General features: G+C 40.5%; 3 protein-coding genes across 3 annotated transcripts in view; 2 read left to right on the top strand and 1 right to left on the bottom strand.

Annotated features, from left to right (window-relative positions):
- Positions 1-348: 348 nt before the first annotated feature.
- Positions 349-7,971, top strand: krit1 (KRIT1 ankyrin repeat containing). The gene is made up of 17 exons (XM_053335026.1): positions 349-484; positions 1,593-1,762; positions 2,112-2,268; positions 2,457-2,549; positions 2,624-2,753; positions 2,837-3,080; positions 3,583-3,698; positions 3,868-4,011; positions 4,125-4,281; positions 4,621-4,728; positions 5,183-5,339; positions 5,526-5,677; positions 5,842-6,008; positions 6,191-6,278; positions 6,387-6,593; positions 7,291-7,407; positions 7,627-7,971. Exons 2-17 carry the CDS (start codon positions 1,661-1,663, stop codon positions 7,714-7,716), a joined length of 2,229 nt encoding a protein of 742 aa, XP_053191001.1. The 5' UTR covers positions 349-484; positions 1,593-1,660; the 3' UTR covers positions 7,717-7,971.
- A 1,006-nt stretch (positions 7,972-8,977) lies between these two features.
- LOC128374758 (lanosterol 14-alpha demethylase) lies at positions 8,978-17,251 on the top strand. Its single transcript, XM_053335027.1, has 10 exons — positions 8,978-9,275; positions 9,365-9,463; positions 10,041-10,217; positions 10,324-10,450; positions 13,665-13,839; positions 13,929-14,048; positions 14,486-14,681; positions 14,991-15,086; positions 15,229-15,397; positions 15,727-17,251. The coding sequence occupies exons 1-10, from the start codon at positions 9,114-9,116 to the stop codon at positions 15,903-15,905; spliced, it is 1,500 nt and encodes a 499-aa protein (XP_053191002.1). The 5' UTR covers positions 8,978-9,113; the 3' UTR covers positions 15,906-17,251.
- A 175-nt stretch (positions 17,252-17,426) lies between these two features.
- akap9 (A kinase (PRKA) anchor protein 9) overlaps positions 17,427-23,925 on the bottom strand; it is a 63,508-nt gene continuing 57,009 nt past the window's right edge. The window contains exons 43-55 of the mRNA XM_053335029.1: positions 23,288-23,483; positions 22,732-22,882; positions 22,228-22,572; positions 21,827-22,129; positions 21,485-21,702; positions 20,898-21,003; positions 20,542-20,736; positions 20,102-20,305; positions 19,708-19,940; positions 19,474-19,568; positions 19,190-19,376; positions 18,617-18,747; positions 17,427-17,958 (exon numbers count right to left, since the gene is read on the bottom strand). Coding sequence (XP_053191004.1) covers positions 17,915-17,958; positions 18,617-18,747; positions 19,190-19,376; positions 19,474-19,568; positions 19,708-19,940; positions 20,102-20,305; positions 20,542-20,736; positions 20,898-21,003; positions 21,485-21,702; positions 21,827-22,129; positions 22,228-22,572; positions 22,732-22,882; positions 23,288-23,483 — 2,408 coding nt within the window. The 3' untranslated portion in view covers positions 17,427-17,914. The remainder of the gene's footprint in view (positions 17,959-18,616; positions 18,748-19,189; positions 19,377-19,473; positions 19,569-19,707; positions 19,941-20,101; positions 20,306-20,541; positions 20,737-20,897; positions 21,004-21,484; positions 21,703-21,826; positions 22,130-22,227; positions 22,573-22,731; positions 22,883-23,287; positions 23,484-23,925) is intronic.

Here is a 23,925-nt window from a genome sequence, read left to right as displayed (position 1 = left end):
AGGGTCCCTTCCTTGACACACTTGGAGAACTCTATATTATACTCTATATTATATTCAAATTGGAGAAATTGCAACGTTTTTTTAATCCCTGCAATATTGTGTTATGTGTAATTTATTGTATTATTATATTTGATATTATAATGTCCCTTTGTTTTAGTAGTTTAGTCCAGATCTTTAGGTCTCTAAGCCTAAAATTCCTTTAAATTGCATTATACATCTCATAGCCCTCTTTTAACTATAAGGTGCAGAAGTACTCAAACTATGCATGAGCACTGTCTTCCTCGGGCGGCTGACACTGCTTCGCCTGCACCGCCAGAGTCCTCTGTTTTCCAACCGGAGTTGCTGTACTTGAACGTAACGTGCTCTGTTTGTCAGTGCAGCCCTGCCCCAAAAACTAAGGGCCTGCGACCACTTCAACACAAATATCCGCACTGGAAGTTCACCTGGACCAGTGGCCCGACTGAGGACTGTCACATGTAACACAGTGAGTGCTGAGAAACAAAAAGAGTTTGTGGAAAGCTGTTTGAGGAAAACGCCGTGTCGGTTTCGGTAAGTTTCAGCGGCTCAGCGGGCGGAAAAAAAAGCGATAGCATCCCGGCTACAGCTACTGATTCAGTAAAAAAATAAAAAAGTTGTTTGGTGTGAAGAATATAATATATCAACAGCGGATAGATACAGTAATTCAGTGTTCAGCGTAAAATTATAGTACATAACATGAAATAACTGTTTAAGACAACAGAGCGTTTGGTTTCCGGGGCGTGACCCTCCTCTGAACCCTGAAGGCTGATTTCTGAACTGATGCTTTTACTTGTTTTACACTCAGCAGCAACAGGAAGGTCTTATCCATCTCTATTTAACTTAACTCCTATGTTATATATTCTTGATTGTCCACGAAAGAGGATAAAACCTGATGTTTAGGACACTTGCCAAATGCTTTCAGTGTATTTTGATGTCTTATAACAACAATCATAAGGCATCACAAGTAGGATCATAACACTCAGTACCAAGTGCTTCAGGTTGTGCAAGCTTTATTGGACGTGAAAAATTATAAATATAATGGATTGCATTTATAACACTTTTTGGACCAAACAACTAATTAATTAATGAAGAAAATGATTAAGAGATTAATTGATCATGTAAATAATCGTGAGTTGCAGCCATAGTGAAAACAGTAAAACATTTCTGTTGCAGTTTCCCAGAGCCTGAGGTGACATCTTCTTGTTTAATCTGATCACTAATCCTGAATCATAAAATACTCAGTTTACTATCATAAAATACAGTAGCAGCAAATCTTCACATCTGAGTAACTGGTTTGTTATTATGCTTGAAATATGACTTAAATCTTAAGAATAGTTGCTTTAATTTTCTGTCAATCCTGTATAATTCAACTAATCATTTGAGCTCTAATTAAGATCAGCCTTTATGAAAGCATTAACAGATAGTCTGGTTCTGTTATCAAATAAAGACTACATTGATTTAGTGATGAGCAACTATATTGAACCAGGATAAACTAGCTGGATGTCAGTCTTGTCAGGATCAATTTACTCCACTCATCAGTCCTGATAACATTTCCTTCTCCTGTGATCTTTTAGGCATGCCTCTCCACAGCATTTGGCCCTTGTGTAGGACGTTTCGTTGGGACTGAGGAAACATCAGCAAGATGGGCAACGAGGACAGCCTTGAGGATGTGTTTGTGGCAGTCATTCGCCCAAAGAGTCAAGTCAGCCTTAGCTCAAAGGAGTACAGAGCCAAAGCCTATGAGGTAAATGACCCGAGTCTGACAGTTGATCACTTGCTTTCCTCAACTTACAGTCCAAATTTACAGGAAAAAAGCTAGTTGTGAAGAGTTATTGTTAGTTTGGTTTTATTTAAATTTTCCCTGAGCAGTTAACATAAAATTGACAATTAACATAATTTGTTAAATTACAAACATCTTGAACCCTGATTGGCTGACGGCAGTTAATAACCTCAAGTCATTAATAATGCAGTTTTCAATAAATAAAATGTGGACAGCTACAGCAGCCAATGACATTTAACCAGATGGTTCAACTTACCAGTCCAGAGTTCTTATCTGACTGTCAGTTTCCATGTTTCTTCTGGTGACTGTGAAGATCCTGTTGAGTGAAGTGCCTTTGGAAGGGAAGGAGAAGAAAAGAAAGAAAGTTCTCTTGGCGACAAAGATCCACACCGGAGGAGACAAATCCAAATCTATTTTGGATTATGTTGACGAAACGATCAGACCAATATCCAATAACCAAGGATTCATAGGTAAGTGTGGGACTGCTGACTTTAATTAAAACCAGTGGTTGGCAACCAGTTTTGTCTTGTGGCTCTTTAAGGTGAAGCAAACATCTACTCACAACCCAAGCAATGCCTCCAAAGCCAAGAAGAAGCTAAAATTGTCCAGAATGTCATGGTGAAAATCGTTTTTATTGTTTTATTCATTGTCTTTTTAGGAAAACGTGTGGTGCACATGAAGAAATTTCCCCTAGATGGAGATAATGAAGGGAGAGAGGCCTCGCTTTTTGTTGTACCAGTCAGTGTTAAAGGTGAGCCAAAGACTATGAATCTGATTCCACAGGTTCTGTAGTTCAGCAGTAAATTAATGAGTCATTCTGAACAGATAACAGCAAGCCTGTATATAGCGCCGGGAGCCCGAGTTTCTACTGCTTCCAAGACATCATGCGGGTGTGCAGTGAGACCAGCACCCACTTCTGCTCCAGCACCTCCAAGATGCTCCTGGCCTTAGACAAGTGAGGATACATTTGATCTTCCCTTTGCCAGTTACTGGGAGGTCAAACTGGGAGGCTTTAATATGCCTGTTTTACCTCCACAGATGGTTAGCGGAGCAGCACACCGTGCCTCACGCCATCCCTGCCCTGTTCCGGCCAGCACCTGTAGAGCGGGTGAAGACCAATGTGAGCAATCCGGCATACAGCAGCGAGGGAAAACTGAGTGATGAGGGTCTGCACATGGGCTACACTGCCCTGGAGATCAAGAGCAAGATGATGTCCCTGGAGAAGGCAGACATGTGCATCCTTAATCCACTCTATGGTTCTGATCTGCAGTACACAAACCGGGTGAGAGAGTTAAAAAAAGGTGGTGTTTATTCAAAGGGCAATGTTTCTAAATTAGGACCCCTTGTGGCGTTTTTTTGGACCAGAAGAAACTTGAAAGACGAGAAAATGAAAACATTTATCCTTGAAGATTTCACTTAGAGTCCAAGACACAGTTCTAATATTTTTTGAAAAATGAATAATTTGACATTTTGAGAAAAACACTTCTCTGCTTTCTTGTTGAGATTTGGATGAGAAGATGTGAAAACACACTAAGAAATAGTTCAGCACGCAACCCTGATTTGTTATTTTTACACGTTGGTTTTTTTATGCATTAAATTAGGGGACCTGGTACGTGGGTTTTGTTCCCTTTGAATAGAACCAGGCTTGCCGTTCTACCCTTGTTCCAGTCTTATGTTTCCCAAAATGTCGAACTATTTATTTTGATAAAAATGTTGCTAATAAATCATATAATCTTAACCACTTTTTCTTTGTTCTGCCTGCCTGTGTGATGTTTTGTTTGCAGGTGGATAAAGTTATCATCAACCCGTACTTTGGGCTCGGAGCGCCGGACTACTCCAAGATCCAAATCCCTAAGAGGGAGAAGTGGCAACATGGTTCCAACTGTGTGACAGAAGACAAGTGAGTTATTCTTGCATTTGTGTGTCTCTTTTAGGGGCGTTAAGTTAGCAGGATAGTGTAAACATCATGCATTGAGTTTATGAGCTTTAGCTTATTTTTTAATCTGCTCCTCTCCCCCTCATAAATGTCTTACTGTATGAATACCCAACACAAACTCCTTTCTCCACAGGGAGCGTCAGTGGGTGGATGACTTTCCCCTCCACCGCAGTGCCTGTGAAGGAGACACAGAGCTGCTCTCTAAGCTTCTGGACAGCGGTTTCTCAGTCAAGCAGCTGGACAGCGACCACTGGGCTCCCATTCACTATGCCTGCTGGTGAGTCTGATGTTCATTCAACTGCCCAAGAAAGTTTTTCATTTCTTTAACTTTAGTTAATCTTATTCATGAGGAGTCATGGTTAAATTTGACAACTGTGTGGTTCCCCTCAGGCATGGTAAAGTGGAGGCAACCAAGCTGTTGATGGAGAAAGGCAACTGTAATCCAAACTTGCTGAACGGCCAGCTCAGCTCACCTTTGCACTTTGCAGCCAGAGGAGGCCACGCAGAGATAGTGCAGCTCCTGCTGCAGCACCCTGAGATTGACCGGGTATGAAATGTGATCTTTGTTGTCTTAAAAACTTTCCTTGTTTCTTATCGTCTTTTTCCAATTAAGTAAAGTTGCTGTGGATTAGGTTTAACAAGAAACTGATATTTGTTTGCACTAAAATGTGTTTATTGTCAAATTGTTTACTTTATATTCATTACAGTGGACTGTGTCATACTGGGAAGTTAAATGTAATATTGTAAACTTGGCGAATGTAGTAACTGCTTTGTATTGTAACTGAGATATATATGTATGTATAATGACCATAATAAATCACATGATATAATTAAAGCTTGTAAACAATAACACAGTAAATAATGATATTGACTTTCTGACCAACAGCACATAGAGGACCAGCAGAAAAGATCCCCTCTGCAAGTGTGTGAGGAGAACAAACAGAACGAATGGGAGGAGACGGTGAAGCTACTGCAGCAGGCCAGCAGCAAACCTGTAAGTCACACATCAGACAAAGATTTACCGATTATTTTATTGGAAACATGACACCAAAAAGATGAAGGAAAGGAGCAGTCTTTACCAGTATCAGAGCAGTGTATGTCATCATTTCTTAAGGACATTTGGTACAGCATGTAAAGGAACTGTAATGTCTTAAATGCTTTTACATTTATGTAATTCTATGTGTGTGCACGTGCTTTGGGGCTTGTAAAGGAACATGTTATTTGTTTTGGATATGTATTGTGTTGCTTTTACATGACTCCACTACAGTTAGGTATGCTGTTCACTAGATGGTGTTATTTCTTCAAGCATAGTCTGAGGTGTCTGGCCGTATCTGACTTTATTTATTGATTTATTTAGTGTCCAAGGACAGGATTTTGTGTATTGTGGTTAGGGTTAAGGGGTTAGGGTTAGGGTTAGGGTTAGGTCTGATATGTTTTTTGTTCTACAGTATGAAAAGGTGCGAATCTACCGCATGGATGGCTCATATCGCTCTGTGGAGCTGAAACACGGAAACAACACGACAGTACAGCAGATCATGGAGGGAATGCGTCTTTCTCAGGACACACAGCAGTACTTTACCATCTGGATCTGCTCAGAGAACCTCCGTAAGTCCACACATGAAAAAAATAAAACCCAAACACAAATCAGTCCGTTTTGTAGGATTAACATTTGATCAAACTTTTTTTTTTTTTCATCTCAAGAAGTTTTATACGTTGTTGCATTAGTAGCCTTTTTTGTTGTCACGGCAACGCTACCACGTGTGCATATGTGTTTATTTATATGCGTGACAGACTTGCAGCTGAAGCCATACCACAAGCCGCTGCAGCATCTGCGGATCTGGACAGAGATTGTGACAGACCTGACGGTGCTGGATCCTCAGAGGGAGACACCTCAGCTCTTTCTACGTAGGGATGTTCGGTTGCCTCTAGATGTTGAGAAAAAGGTAGCTGACTACAAAAAGATATTTGTTCATGATTTATTGTATGTAATTTAGAAAAGTCATCAGAAACTGTAGGTGGAAAAAAATTGTGTGTTTGAATCGCTGATGCTTGACATGTCAGGTTTTGAGAAGCAGTCTTGACTCCACCACTTACTGTTTCGTCCCAGGTGGAGGATCCGCTAGCCATCCTCATCCTGTTTGATGAGGCGCGTCACTGCCTCTTGAAGGGCTTCTTTCCTGCTCCAGACACCAAGCTGATCACACTGGCCAGCCTCCTCCTGCAGATCATCTATGGCAACTATGAGAGCAAGAAGCATAAGCAAGGGTTCCTCAAGTAAAAGAATGTTTATTAAATACATACTGGACTGATTTGATTGTGAATCATTTTTACCATATTAGAAAAATGCATTGGTCAGTTGTTACCAGTCAGTTGCTGTGTTTTTGCAGTAAAGAAACTTCTCGAATACTGTTCAAGTTTGTGTTTTTCTCTGTATTTTGTTGTTTTTTTTTAAATAGTGAGGAAAACTTGAAGTCAATTGTGCCGATATCTAAGGTGAAAAGCAAAGCGTACCACTGGACCAACAGGATTCTTCATGAATACAAAGTACACACATTACATTTTTAATCATAAATCACTTTCACCATTTAAATTAATTTACACTGCCCCCTGATCTTACTTACAAAGCTTCCGTCCCCTCTCACTCTCTGACAGGCCTTGAGCACCAGCGAGGGAGTGAGCAAAGAGATGCACCACCTGCAGCGACTCTTCCTGCAGAACTGCTGGGACATCCCAACATACGGAGCGGCCTTCTTCACGGGTCAGGTCTACACGAAGGCCAGCGCCAGCAACCACAAAGTCATCCGTGTCTACGTTGGGGTCAACACGAAGGGTCTGCACCTCATGAATATGGAGACCAAGGTATCCCACTGTCTTTATTTTTTATCTTTTATGCTTCAAAGCTGCACCAAAATTGCCTGTGTGATCTCTGTGATGTAAAGCTTGGTGAGTAAAGTTTTAACATGCACGAGCAGTGTTTTGTGTCTTCAAGAGAGTTTAAGGGTACATTTTGTTATCAATTATTTGAATCTATATAAATATGTATTAAATACATTTAATTAAATGAACCCACAGTGATAAGGTTGCAACTATTGATGTTGTATAGAGGCAACTATTCAAACCTCTTATTTTGCTGTACAAGTTACCCTGATAGTTTTAGTGGATAATTGTGCTTAATTGTAAATGAGGGAAAAAAAAGAAAATAATGTTAAAACCTTACATTTAATAGTACGTTAGAAAGCTGAGATGAAAGTGAGAAGAAGAGGCTAGTTGTTTGGATTTCCATCAAATTTAATTAGAGTATGAACTTGCATAGGTGTAAATGTATTGGTAACTGAATCTTTATTTTGGTGTGAACTATTCCTTTAAGCGTAGTGTGGGATGGAATATTTTTATTTATGGTTATTGTCCATCATTGGAACAAGTTGAAGATTGATTTTAATATTTTGTTGTTTTGTGTTTTTTTTTTTTTTTTAATTTAATTTTAATAAAATTTATTTTAAAAAATAAAAATTTTTGAATGCATGCTCAGTATAATAATTAAACATTTGCACTCCAGGTCCTTCTCATCAGTTTAGAGTACGGCACATTCATGTGGCAGCTCGGACATGCTGACCAGTACTTCCAGATACACAGTGGTGAAAACAAAATGAACTTCATTGTGCACACAAAACAGGTAATGGCTTGTGGTAATCATTCATGTGGTTCAACTTTTTTTATTAAATGTATTGCAATAGGAATAGTAGCTAAAGTAGAATTATAATTTATATACATTCTGATGGTTTTTATTTTGACACTGTTTTCTCAGGAGTGACATTTTTAATCTGAACTGTTTATATGTTGTAATGAATAAGTATGTTCAAGTTGAAAATTGTCTTTTTATGTTTCCTCATAGGCTGGCCTTATAGTGAAGCTTTTAATGAAGCTGAGTGGACAGATAACTCCAAATGAAAAGGGCCCATCAGACAAATATGCATACGGTTAAAAACAACCAGGTTGAATACAACACAACTGCCAAAGATCTCAGTGCAGGTTCTTCTTACTTACTCTCATCTGACTGCAAAAACTCTGAATGGAGGGCCAAGCTGCCGACCTCTCCACAATCGCCTAATTTTGTCATCTTACCAATGTCTTTTACACCTTTGCATTTTGTGTTGTTTGTTTTTTGATGAGTCCTATATTTTCATGTCATGTAAATATGTTTATTTAATGCTTTGTTTTAATAAACTGAATGATGTATTAATAAGAATTGGCCTTTTTGTTGGACATTTTTAAATGATGTTATCTTTTATTTACAAAACATAAAAAAAACGTTTCATATGTTGGCTAATGGAAACTTATAATAATAATAAGCTCCACAAATTACTGTTCAGACACAACACAGAAATTAAAACTCTAGACTTTGGAACACCACTTGATAGAAAATTAATTTTAAGTGACAGAGAGGATGCAATCATGGAACAAACAAGTAAGTGCTATTGTATTTTAATGATATGAGAAGTAGCTAATACTTGTGCACCAAACAAGATAACATGCCCAGACTACAGTACCTGTGAACCTTGTTGAAATGCAATGAAAAATATTGTGCAAATTATTTTGTGCAAACTATAGCCTATAATATAGAGCAGGTGTTTGGTTACTAATTAAATACCTCCTCTAAAATGTGTAAATATACTTAAATTATACTTTGTTATATGCTTACAGAATATATGTTTTAATTTAACTATGAGCCTTTGTCAAGATGAAACTGATATTCACTTTTCCCAAACATACAAATATATATCTCAATACTTTTATTAGCTAATTAATTTGCATCAAAGACGACGTTTCTTTAATAACTGACCAATGAATACAAGATATCCAGGTTTATTTTGGCTACTTCTCTAAAACACAGAAAATAAATATAACTTTTTTTCTTTTAAAAAAATAATTCAGACCACACTGGAAAACGTGCAGTTGTTTAAAATTAAATGTAACAATGATTTATTAGTACGTCGACCCAAACATCAATCGATGGGGCAGTCACAGTGGGACAGGCCATTTTTGTCTCGCTGCAGTGACATCATATAGCAAGACATCGGTTCAGGTAGCGGTAACCAATCAGAATGGGAGTTACTTGACGGACACGCTGCCAACAGCCAATAGGAAACCTCCGTTGGTCAGGCGGGGGCAGGACTAGTATTGACAGGTAGAGATGTTGGGGAATTATTAAAAAACGGTCTCCGGCATGAACATCAGACCCACTGGACGTCTATCAGCCGTGGTTACTTTTGAAGAAGTGAGCGGTTGTTCGTAAACCAAACCACAAACCAGGTTTCCAGGGTTTAGTGGGTCTCTGAATCATTTGTTCTTGGGGGACAGAGACAGCTGTAGAGCTTCATCATGTCTATGCACTTGTATCAGCTGAGCAGCAAACTGCTGGTGGATACTGTGGGGAAAGTAAACGACAACCTGACCTCCGTGTTGCTGGCAGCTTCAGTCATCACTCTCACCCTGGGATATATTTCTAAAACACTGCTCAAACAGGCACCTGACGAGGATCTGGTAAGTTAAGATCAAAAATTAAATGTCAAAAATTGTGGTGTATGTTTGTATTCATCATTCACAGTTATTTCTATTTTTTTGTTGTGCAGAAACCTCCACCTTTCATACCCTCCAGCATTCCCTTCCTGGGTCACGCTATTGCATTTGGAAGAAGCCCCATTGAATTTCTCGAAAATGCTTATGATAAAGTAAGTATTGCAGTAGCTATTCTTTCAATCACTGATTATTTGATTACAGACAATCAGCTACTACCACTACTACTACTACTACTACTACTACCACTTCTAAGTTAAATTTGAGCAAAAATGCAAAATTCATTAATTACAGCTCTCTCTCTAATGTGAATAATTCCTGGTTTCCTCAATCCTATGCTATTTTATGACCTTTTCATGACCAAATGAACACTGAAAAAACAAAAATCTTGTCTCTAGCTATTTTCACTTTTTTGAAGATCATCTTATAACAAGGGTTTCCTGACTTTTATGGCTTAACACCTTTAAAATGATCCATTATCATAAACTATTGAATTGATATACATATATGGATTATAAGCAGGGCAGCCAAAAGGTATCCCCCCCCCTTGATTTATTTGAAGCCTGAACTGGCACAATGATCCAGTTGTTAACAAGAAAAGTAAGAAGAGAGAGGACAAGAGTAGATAAGATTAAATGTTTTGCAAGCTCTCAGATTTATATTGTGACCCCTTGTTGCAACCCTCAGGCTGAGAACCACTGTTTTTAAAACCCTGTATCTCTTCTCCCACAGTACGGCCCAGTGTTCAGTTTTACCATGGTGGGGAAAACTTTCACTTACTTGCTGGGCAGTGAAGCAGCCACACTGCTCTTCAACAGTAAGAATGAAGACCTGAACGCAGAGGACGTCTACTCCAGACTGACCACTCCAGTATTTGGCAAAGGAGTGGCTTATGATGTGCCGAACCCTGTGAGTCCACCAGAACTGTCGATTCACGTTTCGTTCATCAGTGAATCCACATGGGTACAATAAGAGGAAAGTGTAACATGCCATGTAATTCTTTAATTTGTTGTAGATCTTTCTGGAACAAAAGAAGATGTTGAAGACTGGACTGAACATTGCTCATTTCAAGGAACATGTCAAGGTCATCGAGGCAGAGACAATAGAGTATTTTCAAAGATGGGGAGACAGTGGGGAGAGAAGTAAGATCACCCCCTCACAGACTACTTGATTAAAACATGAAATATTAGAAAATGAACCAGTGACATAAAACATATGTATCCAGAGTAGGGATGCACGATAACTTTTTTTTTAAACCGATACCGATAACCGATAACTTTCTGCTTCCAAAGGCCGATACCGATACCGATAACCGATAACATTCCTGGAGATAAGAAAGACTAATGCGCAAAAGTGGATTGAATATATATCATGACATCAATACTATAAATAAAACCAAAAACAGTTTCAACTCTTAAAATGAAGGTATTTATTTTTTCAGATGAAAAACTATTAGCAAGCAAACATTTGCTAAAAGATCCAGATCAAATAAAGCTATTTGATATTTCAAATGACCATCAAAAAATAAAGGCCTCTAGAACTGAAATACTTTGCACCAGGTTTTAAATAAATAAAGTGTAAATAAAGTGAAAATGTGCATTCCACAAGTTCCAAAAAATAAATAATGCACTTCTACAAGTTAGAATCAAATATTTCTTTGTAAACACAAACTGTAAAAATGCATTTCTCACAAATACAATAAAAATGAGGAAAGTGCATTTCTCATAAATACAAAAATAAAAATTAGGAAAAAGTGCATTTCTCACAAATAAAAAATTAGGCACCACTGGCACAAGTTAGACTTGTCTGTAAACAAAAGTACATTCCATAATGAGACGAAGAGAGAGACAGGGAGAGAGAGAGAGAGAGAGCGAGAGGCAGAGAGAGAGATTACTTTAATACTTCTACAGGTGTTCTGACCTGACATTGCACTGTATTCACACATGCATTAACACACCTCCCTTTTCATAACTATAGGGGGACTATTCTTCAACACCTCCCTTTAAATAACTATAGGGGAACTATTCTTCTACCCTTCTAATTCTGGATGGATCAGGGGGAGATTTTTTTTTATGAACAACAGCATCTCTGCCTTTTCGCACGAGAGTCTGTTTCTTTCCTTGGTCATCACGTGCCCAGCAGCCGAAAACAAGCGCTCGCTGTCGATGCTAGTGCAAGGCGCTGACAGATATTTCCGAGCAAGTTGGGCCAGGCACTCGAAACGGGACTGGTTGCTCCTCCAGTACTCAAATGGGCAGCGGCTCACATGAAGCGGTGGCTCCGACAGATATGCCTGCAGCTAACAAAACACCGCAGAAAAATACACTCTAATTAGGATGCTGTTCTGACCATTAACATGGTTATAATTTGTGTCTTTATAAAACATTAAATATAAATATATGAATATATACACTTACGTCGGCATCCACTCTGCTGTTTTCCTGCTGAACTACAGTCTCAGTGTTTTCTTCCAGTATTTCCTCAAACATTCCCATCAATGAGTTACTCCCGTCTTCCCTGCTCCTCTTTTCTGGTGGCTCTTCTGGCTGGGGAGTGCCAGATGTGGCATGATCATTCTCAAGCAACATTTCTCGCAGCATACCTGTTGCTTGGCGTTTTGATGCAAGGGTGAAGTAGCGGTCCTTGTACCTCGGGTCCAGTATTGTCGCCAAGTAGTACATGGGCTCTTCCTCGATGTGACCAAAACGTGACTGCACTGCGTTTAACAGGGTTTCCTTTGATGTCTTTACTCCCTGATCTGTTGGGACACTTTGCTTAAGCAGCCGCGTCAATGCTTGGATGGAGGGGATCACGTCTGCAGCTGTGGCTGTAGCCTTGCTGATGTTTCTGGTCAGCTGTTCACACGGATCGAGGATGGTCAGCATGTTTTCGACCAGGTTCCATTGGTGGGCGCTGAGTGTGGCGGGCAATTTGTGTTCAACTCCGTAAGCTGCAATAGCTTGCTTCTGTGTCACTAGACTCTTAAGCATATAAAATGTACTGTTCCAACGTGTATTTATATCTTGTTGAAGTCGTGTTTGTGGCACTTGCAGCCGTCCTTGTAACTCCCTCAGAGCGGTGGACGCCACTTGTGAGTGACTGAAATGTCCAACAATCTTGCGCCCGATGGCAATGCAGTCAGACACCGCTCTTTGACTTAACACGGCCTCGTTCACAGCAAGTTGTAAAGAGTGGGCCATGCAGCCCAGACTAGCGACACCACACTCATTCATTGCCTTTGTCATATTACGTGCATTGTCTCGTAAGACGACGTGCACCATCTGCTTCTTAATATTCCACCGCTGTAGCATAGCTTCAAAAGCCTGGTGAATCGCTGCGGCTGTGTGTGAGCCGGGAAGCTCCTGAGAATGCAACACCGCCCTGTGTAGTTTGAAGTCTGCATTCAACCACTGCGCAGTCAGACTCATCATGCTTACCGGGCTGAAATCACAAGTCCAAATGTCCATGGTGAAGCTTATGTCGTTGTTGTTGTTGTCGTCGATTAAAGTGTGGATGCATTTGGCTATCGCTTCATATTTCGCTGGAAGGCACACATCAGCAAAGTAGCGGCGGCTCGGCATGGTGAATCGCGGCTCCAAGTGATTAACAAGACGAGTAAAGCCTCTGTCTTCAACGAGGGTGAAGGGCTGGTCGTCTAGCGCCATCATGTCCATGATTAAATTCCCAATAGCTTTAGCCCTTGTGTCATCTCTGGTAAATTTCTTAGACTTCTCGAAAGCCTCACCGATGGGTGTAAGTCCAGGTGACTTCTTAGCGGCTGGCTTGTTACCGCCTTTAGCGGAGCGGGCGTCCTCGTACGCTTTGAAAACTCCGTCAAATCGATGGTTGTGTTGTAGGTGACTTCTCAGGTTGGAAGTATTGAAGGAGATGCCACTTCTCCCTCCCCGTGGTATTTTTCGTGAACATTTGTTGCAAACAGCCAGTGAATTGTCCTCCTCCGAAACTTTAAAAAAGTCCCACACTACTGCCGCCATCTTGTACGCTTGTTGTGATGTTGTGATGCATTCAGGTGGTGACGGAAATTCACCTTTACCTGTTTGCAAGTCATTTTCCGACCTTTTATGTTCATGTTTCTATGATTTAAGTGTGATATCCAAATACGTATATAATATGTTATCGGGCCCGATAAGTCATGATATCGTATTTATAGGAATGACGTCATAATTTCCTGATATCGGGCCGATAGTTATCGGACCGATACTTATCGTGCACCCCTAATCCAGAGCTATTTCAGTTTTTACAAGTTTCAATTTTTCTTCATCCCATGTCATGTATTCATTTACCTAATTATGGTAAACGCTTTGTTCTAACTGATGTAACTTCTGCCTGTTTCAGACTTGTTTGATGCCCTGTCTGAGCTGATCATCCTGACTGCCAGTAGCTGCCTCCATGGCAAGGAGATCCGCAGCATGCTGAACGAGCACGTGGCCCAGCTCTACGCCGACCTGGACGGAGGATTCAGTCACGCTGCCTGGCTCCTTCCCGGCTGGCTGCCCCTGCCCAGCTTCAGGTAGGACTGCTGGAGGAGCTCAGAAAGTCCAGAACAGGACATCTGCATCAGGATTAAGCTGAGACTTGATTTATTTCTGTTGTTCTTAGGAAGAGGGACAGAGCTCACTTGGAGATCAAGAACATCTTCTTCAAGGTGATTCAGAAGCGCAGAAACTCCGGAGAGAAAGTGGATGACATCCTGCAGACTCTAATTGATGCCACCTACAAGTAAGACAACTTCAGCTGCTCAGTTAATTCATGATAATGTTCAAAGACATTGTCCAGGAACATAGCATGGTTTTAAGCCTAGGATCATGCTGGTGCACTACATTTTCACCTTAAATGTTCACACAGATCCTTAAAGACATATAGCAAGTATTTGAATGTCTCTAAGGACTCTTTCTAAATCATAAGGTTTTCATAAGTAAAGAGTAAAAGTTAGTATACATCATATAATGACAGCAGTAGTGCTTAATGTAAATCTAAAAGCAGTAACTGAGCTGAGGACCCCTGTACCATTTTCCAACCATTTTTTGACCCCACCTTGCCTCCATGGGCAAAATTAATATCAGAGACAGAATAAGCCAAAAAATCTGAATAGTTAAAACATATACAATACAAATTTGTACATTTTAGAAGGTTAAAACTCTTTGTTTCTTCTCCAGAGATGGACGGCCCCTGAATGATAACGAGATTGCGGGGATGCTGATTGGTCTCCTCTTGGCGGGTCAGCACACGTCCTCCACCACCAGCGCCTGGATGGGTTTTTTCATGGCCAGAGACAAAGATCTGCAGGCTCGCTGCTACGCTGAGCAGAAGGCTGTGTGCGGGGAAGACCTGCCTCCACTGGACTTCGATCAGGTGGGTTTCAGCAAATTGTTTTTATTTATAACTATACACAACATCATCTGGATATCTGCAACATTTCTCAGATCCAAATTCAACCTCCAAAGCAACAAGCAAATTTCTAGTGCCATTATTGACTATTACCCAGTATGTAAAGATCAAACTGAACTGGACACAATATAAAAGACATACAGAGTGTAAATAGTTAAAATTGACTACAGGCATGCTGTATTTTCTGTGCTGTGTGAAATAAGACTTGGTTTCTAGGCTGTGATGAATGACCATTAATGTTGGTTCTAACATTTTCGTGATGTCATCCGTCAGCTGAAGGAGCTCAACTTGTTGGAACGCTGTTTAAAGGAAACTCTGCGGCTCCGTCCACCCATTATGACCATGATGAGGATGGCTCGCTCTCCTCAGGTAAGACCAACAACCGGCTGGTTTTAAAAGTTCAACTGCTGTTTTTCAGATTACAAGCTCTGACTTGTATCCAGTCTTATTATACGAATATTGGTCTTGGTAATTCTTTCAATTTGTGTGTATTGTCCCTTTTTTCTCTCAGACCGCAGCAGGCTACACCATCCCTGTGGGCCACCAGGTCTGTGTCTCTCCGACTGTTAACCACCGTCTGTATGACACCTGGGATGAGAGGATGGAGTTCAGGCCTGACCGCTATCTCAATGACAACCCTGCAGGAGGAGAGAAGTTTGCCTATGTGCCATTTGGAGCTGGTGAGAATTAGTTGAATGAATATTATTTAAATATTGTCTGCTTTATTGCAAAAAAGTTTAGTTTTAAATTTCCTTGATAGCCATGATTAGTTGACTTACTATCTGAAAACTATTGGATGCACATTCATTTTGGTGGTAAGTGATTATGAGGCTCAGTTACTTTCTGTACATTTAAAATAATTCGTTTACATACAAAGTTGACTTTTTATTCATTGATAATTAAATACATATTTTATATTTATAAAATATAAAAAAATATATAAAAACATATAAAATGCTTAAATATGTAGTAAACCAAACTGTACCACTGGGATACTCTTCATGTTTAGGCCGTCATCGCTGTATCGGGGAGAACTTCGCCTACGTCCAGATCAAAACCATCTGGTCCACTTTACTCCGCATGTTCGACTTTGAACTGGTGGATGGATATTTTCCCACAATCAACTACACTACAATGATTCACACCCCTCACAACCCCATCATCAGATACAAGAGGAGGAAACAGTGAGAGATTGACAGAGGAACACTGGGAGGGGCGAGGAGTGAAGACAAGAGGAAACAGATAAACATCCTGAGTGGGACTTGAATTTAGATGAAAGCACTTTGCTGTTTCAAAATGTCAAACCTTTTACTTCTTGTGTCCAGCTCCCTTTATTCATTCCGGAATCCAGTCCTTTTTCTGAATGTCAACATAATTCATGATTTTTATGGTTTCAGAGATAAATACACTGGCTGTATGAATCTGACTTCAACACTAAGACTCATATTCAAAAAAAAAATGAACTCCTAAAAATAGAAATGGACAGTAGTTTGACTATTAGGGTGCCTTGATGATGAGAAAGAACATCTGTTGACTGAATTAAACCTCTGGAGCCATCCTATGAAGCAGGTTTTCCTCAGTGGTTAATTGTAATGAGTAAAACCAGGGGGAGAATTTTACTGAAGTCCATTTGGGTGGAGAGACTGTTAAGGAGTTTTCTCAGCACAGTTACACAGAAAACTTTATAGATCTTTGTTCCTGAGAGAAGCCTGTGGCCTTTTCCCGCAGAGTGAATTTGCACGTATGTCAGAAAACCCCCAAACCAACCAAAATTACAAGATTATAACATTAAAACAATAACAACTGTGACAGGCCTTTTCCACTACAGACATTTTCACGTCACAGTTGTAAAATCGCATGTGTAAATAATAAAGTTGATGAAATTTAACAGCTTTAGTTTCAGGGTCTTGAAACTGTGCTATGATCATGGCTCACTGGGGCACTGAAATTTAACACCTGCTGTGACACCCCGAAGCATTCTGCAAGCCAGCGATATGCTGTTCCTACAGAAGGAGTTACAGCACTACCAGGCTTTGTGTAAGTTTTGTTTTTCTAGCTGTGACTTAAAGGCTCCCCACACTCCCACAGGTGTTTTCATTTATTTTGGCTGATTAGATCTATTCAGGTTGGAGGTTGGTGGAACTGAACACTGAACGTATGACCTACTGTATCATACTACTTACATGATAAAGGTGTAAGATGTCCCACCCTAAATAGTGCAAAATAGCTAACAGTAAAGTATTGTGTTAAGCATGCCAAAATAAGTGACAACACCTGTGTGGGTTAAACATATAGGTGTGCAGTGCCTTTGAATTAGAAGCTTTTAAAGGTGACTTAATGAGGCATTTTTCTCTGCTGGACCTCATTAACAAACACTAATGACCTCTTGTGTGAACAGCAACTTTTAATGCACAAGCTGTACAAAATCAAACACTGGAAAAGTGCAAAACTTTGAATCACAAATAAAAACAGTTCTTATCAATAGTATATTTTGCTATATTTTGTTGTTTGATGTTTTTTCTGTTTTTAGTTCTTTACATCCAGAATAAAACTGAGTTGATAATTTTCATTCATGCACAAAAATGTTTTGTCATCCCAATTTTGATGTTGTGTTGCAGAAAAATGTATGATAATGATTTTACTGTAAGACCCGATAAAAATAAATTCTTGCCAGTGAATAAACAAGAAATGAGAAATACACAATTCTTTCAAATATCATAATCCTCTTTATTTCAGTTTTTGACAAAATACCCAGAAAATTCAAAGCTCCTAACGCTTTACAAAAATACGTTCTCTACAAATGTCCTCTGTAGTCTGTCTGGCCTAAACAAAACACAGTGTAGTGTAGAATATCCAGTAGCAGCCTCCTTAACGATAAACCCAAACATTCTTTACATAACGCTCCACCCATACAACATAAACATATAAATTAATCACAAGGTTTTTAAATTAGCATTAGACAAATATACATGATTGTAGATCATCCACAACAAAGAGGCAGATTAAATTACAAACATAGCTGTTTTTCAAGTGCTGGCGACAAAAAGCCTGAATACAACATGTCGTACACTAATAAAAAAATGTGTTTTGGTCCACATGGAAAGATACAGTCCACACCAGAATGATAGAAAACAGCAGAGCGCTCAGCACGAGAAAAGGCAACTGAGTTTCTTCAAGCCAAAGTCACTTTTCAGCATCTATCTTCTCAAGCCAAAGTGCAATTGAGCATATGAAGAAGCACCTGCAGAGGAAAAATGTGGGTAAGCAAATGTAGCAAACACTTTTTTTAAACAATAATGTGTGACTGGAAACAAAGGAATAGTGATTAGTAGGCAATCCATATTATCCCATTCAGTCATTTTTATGAAAACAATGCAAAATTATAACTCAGCCCTGCTCATTATTTACTTACATAGTCTACACATATTTCTACATTGTCAAAGAATCTCTTGGACATTTATGAGAAATGGTGCATAAAAATGTGGTTGTGTTTATCATGCTTATGAATGTCCATATATAACAACACACTTTACATTTCTCAATAAAAGAAAAATGGTAACGCCTCAGTTCAGCCAAAGTTAGGTTGATCATGGAATCAATTTGAAAATAAGAACTGTTGTGTTCTTGTTAGACTAGAATGAGACCATCTATATAGGGACACCATGTTTCACTGACATGTTTCTACAGTAGCCCAGAATGGACAAATCAAACACTGACTCTAGAAAGGGCCTTTGACACATTGTTTGACACAGTTTCTGAGCTACTGTAGGTTCTCTTACACGCTTATATGAGGAGGATGAGTATAACATCCTATTCAGCTATAGTATTCAGCTGGTCGCAATCTGCAACTTCACTACTAAATCCTACACACTGGACCTTTAAGTGCTTGTATGTGTTACCTGATGTCACGCTCCCCAGCCTCCTCTGCAGAGCCTCCAGTCTAGAGATGTAGTCAGTGAGCGCTCGGTCGGGGTCGTAGCTTTGGAGGTGGGAACAAGTGAGCGCGCCATGGTCTCCTACCATGTGAAACCTACACAACACAGACACAATGTATCACCCTTTCAGTACTGATTTCACAATATTTCACTCCTTTGAGAAAAGGAAATGTGAAATGGCTTTTCAGGTCTTTCAAGTGTGTAAAATGTCATGAATTAAGGAAATCCTATTCTGTTTCATTCTTCTAATTTTATTGTTTGTACAATAGCGATTAGTAGTTTATATCACTGCAAAAATGACTTGATAATTAGTTACTGGCGTATTAATTTACTGGCAGAAAGAATCACTAATGACTCATTTAAGTTATTTATCTATGAAAACTTTCAAACATGTGCTTTCCTCTTGTTCATATGATTATTAAGTATATGCTCAGATAAAGTAAATGTAAAGATTAGACTTAAATAGATAAACTAATCAGAAAAAATATAATTTATAATAACAGTCATTGTTGGCTGCAGCATCATTGTCAGTTTTACCTGTGCTGTGTGGAGGAGACGGCCGATCTTGGTGATTCACGTCCACTTCGCCCCCTGCTGCTAGAGACTCCTCCTCCTCCTACTCCTCCTCCTCCTCCTCCTCCACCTCCTCCTCCACCTCCTCCTCGTTCCCTGTATATGTCCACGCTGCCTGGGTGAAGATAAAGTGAGTCTCTCACGTCCGTACCTGTGGGGGATGAAAATAGAAGTCAGAAAAAAAGCCATTTATTGACGATCATTTTATTGACATGTAGGAATTATAACACATGATACACTATGGTTACCTAATGTCTGTCCTCCTCCATTCTTGTTGACACTGCAGGAGATTGTGGAGCTCATCCCTGTTGCCTTGTGCCAACGCTTCACAAGGAAACGCATCCTGCATGAACCAAAAAGTTTGTGTAGGTTTTAGTCTTATAAAGTAAAAGCTGTAATCTCTATGACAGCACGTACATCTTTTAGCATAAATTAATTCACTAGCCAAATCAAATCCCCAAAGCAGAGCACCAGCTTCCTACCTGGAGAGGGCGATAGAGACTCGGACGGCAGAGCGGAAGCGCATCAGCCCCCGCCGACGCTGGCTGAGGGACTCCAAGCTGGAGAGTGACGGCCGGCTGCCCATCCTGGAGAGGAGCGACAGTGTAGCTTCCTCACACTCCTGGAAGCCTCCCAACAGCAACAGCAGATACTTCTTCTGGTAGATCAGTGCTTTTCGGAAACTTTCTGACCTTAGGTACTTCCCATACATTCTCTGGAGGCAGCAGACAGAGAGGAGAGAAGGAATGAAAAGATGAGCTTTAACAATGAAAACAGGCCATATTTGAAACAGATTAATACAGGCAGTTATTGCTTTGCTATAAAATCAAGTTGACATGTGGAACTGCAGTGAATTGTTGGCTATTATCATCTGACCTTCAGTGCAGCATTGTCAGCCTCAGGTCCAGTTATCTCTTGAAGGGTGTTGGTCCTGATCTCCCCCCTGAGTCGGGCCACCTGGCCCTGGGCAAGGTGTAAGGCTTTCTCCATTCGGACCTTCTCTCGATTCCAAGCCTCTCGCTCCTGAGAGAGCAGCATCCCTGTCGAGTCCAATTTTGACACTCCTCGCCTGCTGCTGGACTGCAGGAAGAAAATAAATAGTATAGTCAGAAACTGCTGCATGAAATGATAAAAGATAATATTTTAAAGTTTAATATTACATTTGAGCTGATTAAAATGGGACACTAATAGTGATATCATATGGTTTTGACTGCAATATTCCTGCTACATGGTGAGATTGATTTTATTTTTCCCATGTGATGACAATCAGTTGTGATAATTGTCTCTATCAATGGTATTTCCTGTCATGTACTCACGCCATCGCCTGATCCCAGTCCAGCCTGTCGGTAGCGTCGCAGCTCCTCTTCCAGGCGGAGTGTGTGGTTTCTCAAGTCATTCTTCTCTTCTGTCAGGCGGCTGACAAAACCTGTCAGCTCGGCATTCTGCCTGAGCAGCCGCTCCATCAGGGTGTTGGAGGAGCTGGAGGAGCCTCCTGCCATCAGGGACGTGCTCTGAGAGAAAAAAAACACAGGAGATCAACTTGCAGTCACAACCATGTGTGGTCAAATTAGACATCAACAGATTTGTCGATGTCTAATAATAAAGAATAATACAGAAATATAAACGTTCAAAATCCAAGGCTGTAAAAATAAATGAATAAATAAATTCAGACCTCGGGGACAGAGGGTAGACCTGGGGATTGTTGCAGTAAAGTGATGACCTCATCAACAGTGGACTGGACCAATGATAACTCTTCACTGTCGATCTCTGCAGTCAGCCTGTACAGAACACAATTCATCAATTCAATTATTAGAAAATACATAATATGATACTTATGGATACTGTTACTGCAAATAAACATAAAAAAAGTTAATTTCTTATTCTAATATCTTCTGCATAATGTTAAGCCTGCAGTAACTGTATTTTGGCCACTTGGGGACACCAGAAACAAGCTGTACAAGCTACATCATGTACAACTTGCTAGTCTGTAATTTTGTCTCTAGTGCTGAGCAGGTAGTTTTTAGAGCTTTTTCGCTGAAGCTGCTAGAAAAGGTGCTCATGACAGTTTTGAGAGTTAACCAAAACTGTAAAATTGTAGCTGTAAAATCAAAATAATGAGGTGGAAAACACTAAAAAGCCAAGTAGAGCTGAGGGGAACTACTTAGTCAGGTGATAATTCTTGATGATGATAAATCTACCTGAAGTAGTCATGTGATCTGTTGTCGCCATAAAAATATTGATTATAAGTGCTTTAATTACCTGTCAGTATTCTTGCTGGCCATGCTGCGGATCTTTGATGAGACAAGGTGGAGTTTGCCGAGGATCTTGTCGACTGTGCGCCAAGGACCATGGTGCAGTCCGCTGCTGTGACCTGTCGAACTGACCTCAGGGTGGGGAGACGTGCCAGAGCTGGAACTCTTCTGCTGGAACACCCAGTCTTTAGTGCGGTTGGTGGACTCACTGTGACACATGGCCTGCTGCAGATGTTTAGATTACCACAACATGGATTAGCTTCTTTATATGTCATAAAATAAATAAAAGCACTGTAAAAACTAAACAGAATGGATTATTAAGAGTGAATAAGTTGTAGTTGATACTCACACTGCGACCGTCACCCTGCACAAATCCACTCCCTTCCTTCTCTCCTTCTCTCTGCTCTCCTAGTCGGGCCAACCTCTCCTCCAGTCTCTCCTTCTCTTCCTCTAGGTTCTTCCTCCTCTCCAGCTCTCTCTCCAGCTGCTCCTGGGTTTCTGATATTTGTGCTTCCAGGTTCTCCAGCTGGGCACGAGCCTCCAGCAGTGCCTCTTGGTCTCGTCTTGAACTCTGACCTGTCAAAGTCAGCTCCTCCTCTTTTCTTACCACCTCAAGCTTCTGGGCCTCCACCTGACTGAGGAGATGCACCACCTGGAGAAGAACAATGTGATCAAATAAAAAGAGATGTTACATCATGGTGAATTATAATTTATATTTTGTCCTCTATCTTGTTGCTATTTGGATTTCACCTGTGCATGCTTGTCATCCAGCTCCCTTTGAAGTCTTTCCAGAAGGCTCCCTTCCTCCATGAGTCCCCTCTGGTCCTGCTCTTCTCGCTGATCATTAGAGGGACCACTGTCTGAGGAGACCCCCCTCCGCAGCTCCCTCTCCCTCTCCAAGGCGGTGCTCATCTCTTGGGCCTTTGCACGCTCCGTCTCCAACTGGACCTGGAGCTCTTGGAGGCGTCTGTTAAAGCTCAGGGCTTCCTGCTCAGCCTGCTGGGAAAGCTGAAAAGAGGCTTGGCGTTCCTGCTCCAAGGCCGAGGTCAGCTGGCTCGCGCACCTTTTCTGTTCCTCCAGAGTGAGGTGCAGGTCCTAGAAAAAGGAAAATGGAAACACCACTTGTTTTTCAAAATAAATAAAACAATACAAGAAAGGAAAATATAACTAGAGGGAGTGAAGAAATTAACTCCAATTAACTTTTTGACTCAGATTAAAAAGTTCCAACATGTGCAGCTGTGTAAAAGTTCTTACCTCCAGTTCTTCTCGCTTACTGTCCTGGTTCCTTTCAGTTCGACACTTTTCCTTCTCCATGGCCCACTGAAGATCCCGGCTTGTCTTTCTCTCCTCTGACAGCTGGTCGTTCAGTGCATCCACTTGTACAGCCTTCTGCGATACCTCTGCCCTGTAGACAAAGAAGACAATTTCATTGGGGTGGGAGCTAATAGACATTTTAATGGAAGAGGATTATTGCTTCTTATTTTTCATTGATGTCAAGGTTTAAGCATTTTCTCTCATTCTCTTGGACTTCTCGGAAAATATTCAGCAGCAGCACAGGTCTACCACATTATTTTATCCCAACAGTTGTAAATTAAAGTCATTAGCAAATTTCAGGTGCTTGTTCATGTTGTAAGGTATATATTGGGTCAATAAAGAAAAAGATTCTTACCCCAATATTGTAATCATGAACAATAAATCTGGCTCAACAAGCTATTATGACAATACGAAATAACTTTGTTCAATGTGAAATGAATTAAACAGTTTTTCGGAGAAGGGATATACGTTATACTTGTTCTTGTCTGTGTCTAACCTGAGTGTGTCCAGCTCTTTGAGGTGTTTGTGCTGAGACTTGAGCGTCGTCTCCAGCTCCAGTTTAGTCTGGGACAGTTCAGCCTTCAGGTCCTCCACCAGGAGCCTGTCTGCCTCTGCTGCTCCATCAGCTCCTCCGCCCTCCCTCTGCTCCTTCACGCTCCGCTCACCAGCCAATGACACAGCAGACTGGGCACCTGACGGCCAACAATTAGTTATTAGAAAATCACAGTACATCCTCCCACTCAAAACATCAAGTGGTTACTGGATACACACAGACAAAAGACTACACAATGGGCCTGACTTACTAAAGGTTTGCGTGTGTAAAAACGTTTGCAAACTTGACATCACCCGCAAAAGATATGCAAGCTGATCTACTAACGCAGCGCACTGAGGTTTGCAAGATAGTACGTGCTGTCCATTTAGTATACATTTGCCATAATGAATATGTAATATGGGGCGTTTCAACCACAATGTGCAAAATACAGGGAGGAGAAAATGCGAATATGTTATTTAGCACATGCATTGTGATTTACCAAACCTGAAGGTATTATTTCTGACGCTAACTGCGTCTATAAATAAAACCTTTGAAGGGCAGGTATTAACCGGCTGCGTACTGCAGACAGATGATTTCTGTTA

Source organism: Scomber japonicus, chromosome 15 (genome assembly GCF_027409825.1).
Source record: "Scomber japonicus isolate fScoJap1 chromosome 15, fScoJap1.pri, whole genome shotgun sequence".
Lineage (NCBI taxonomy): Eukaryota > Metazoa > Chordata > Actinopteri > Scombriformes > Scombridae > Scomber > Scomber japonicus.
The sequence above is the reverse complement of the archived record's forward strand: the minus strand, read 5'-3'. Positions and strand labels throughout refer to the sequence as shown.

Coding starts and splice junctions, on each gene's coding strand:
- LOC128374758 (XM_053335027.1), top strand. CDS start 9,114: ATGTCTATGCACTTGTATCAGCTGAGCAGCAAACTGCTGGTGGATACT. Junction 9,276..9,364: donor AGGCACCTGACGAGGATCTG/GTAAGTTAAGAT, acceptor TTTGTTGTGCAG/AAACCTCCACCTTTCATACC. Junction 14,049..14,485: donor CTAATTGATGCCACCTACAA/GTAAGACAACTT, acceptor TTTCTTCTCCAG/AGATGGACGGCCCCTGAATG.
- krit1 (XM_053335026.1), top strand. CDS start 1,661: ATGGGCAACGAGGACAGCCTTGAGGATGTGTTTGTGGCAGTCATTCGC. Junction 5,678..5,841: donor CTCTAGATGTTGAGAAAAAG/GTAGCTGACTAC, acceptor GTTTCGTCCCAG/GTGGAGGATCCGCTAGCCAT. Junction 7,408..7,626: donor TCATTGTGCACACAAAACAG/GTAATGGCTTGT, acceptor GTTTCCTCATAG/GCTGGCCTTATAGTGAAGCT.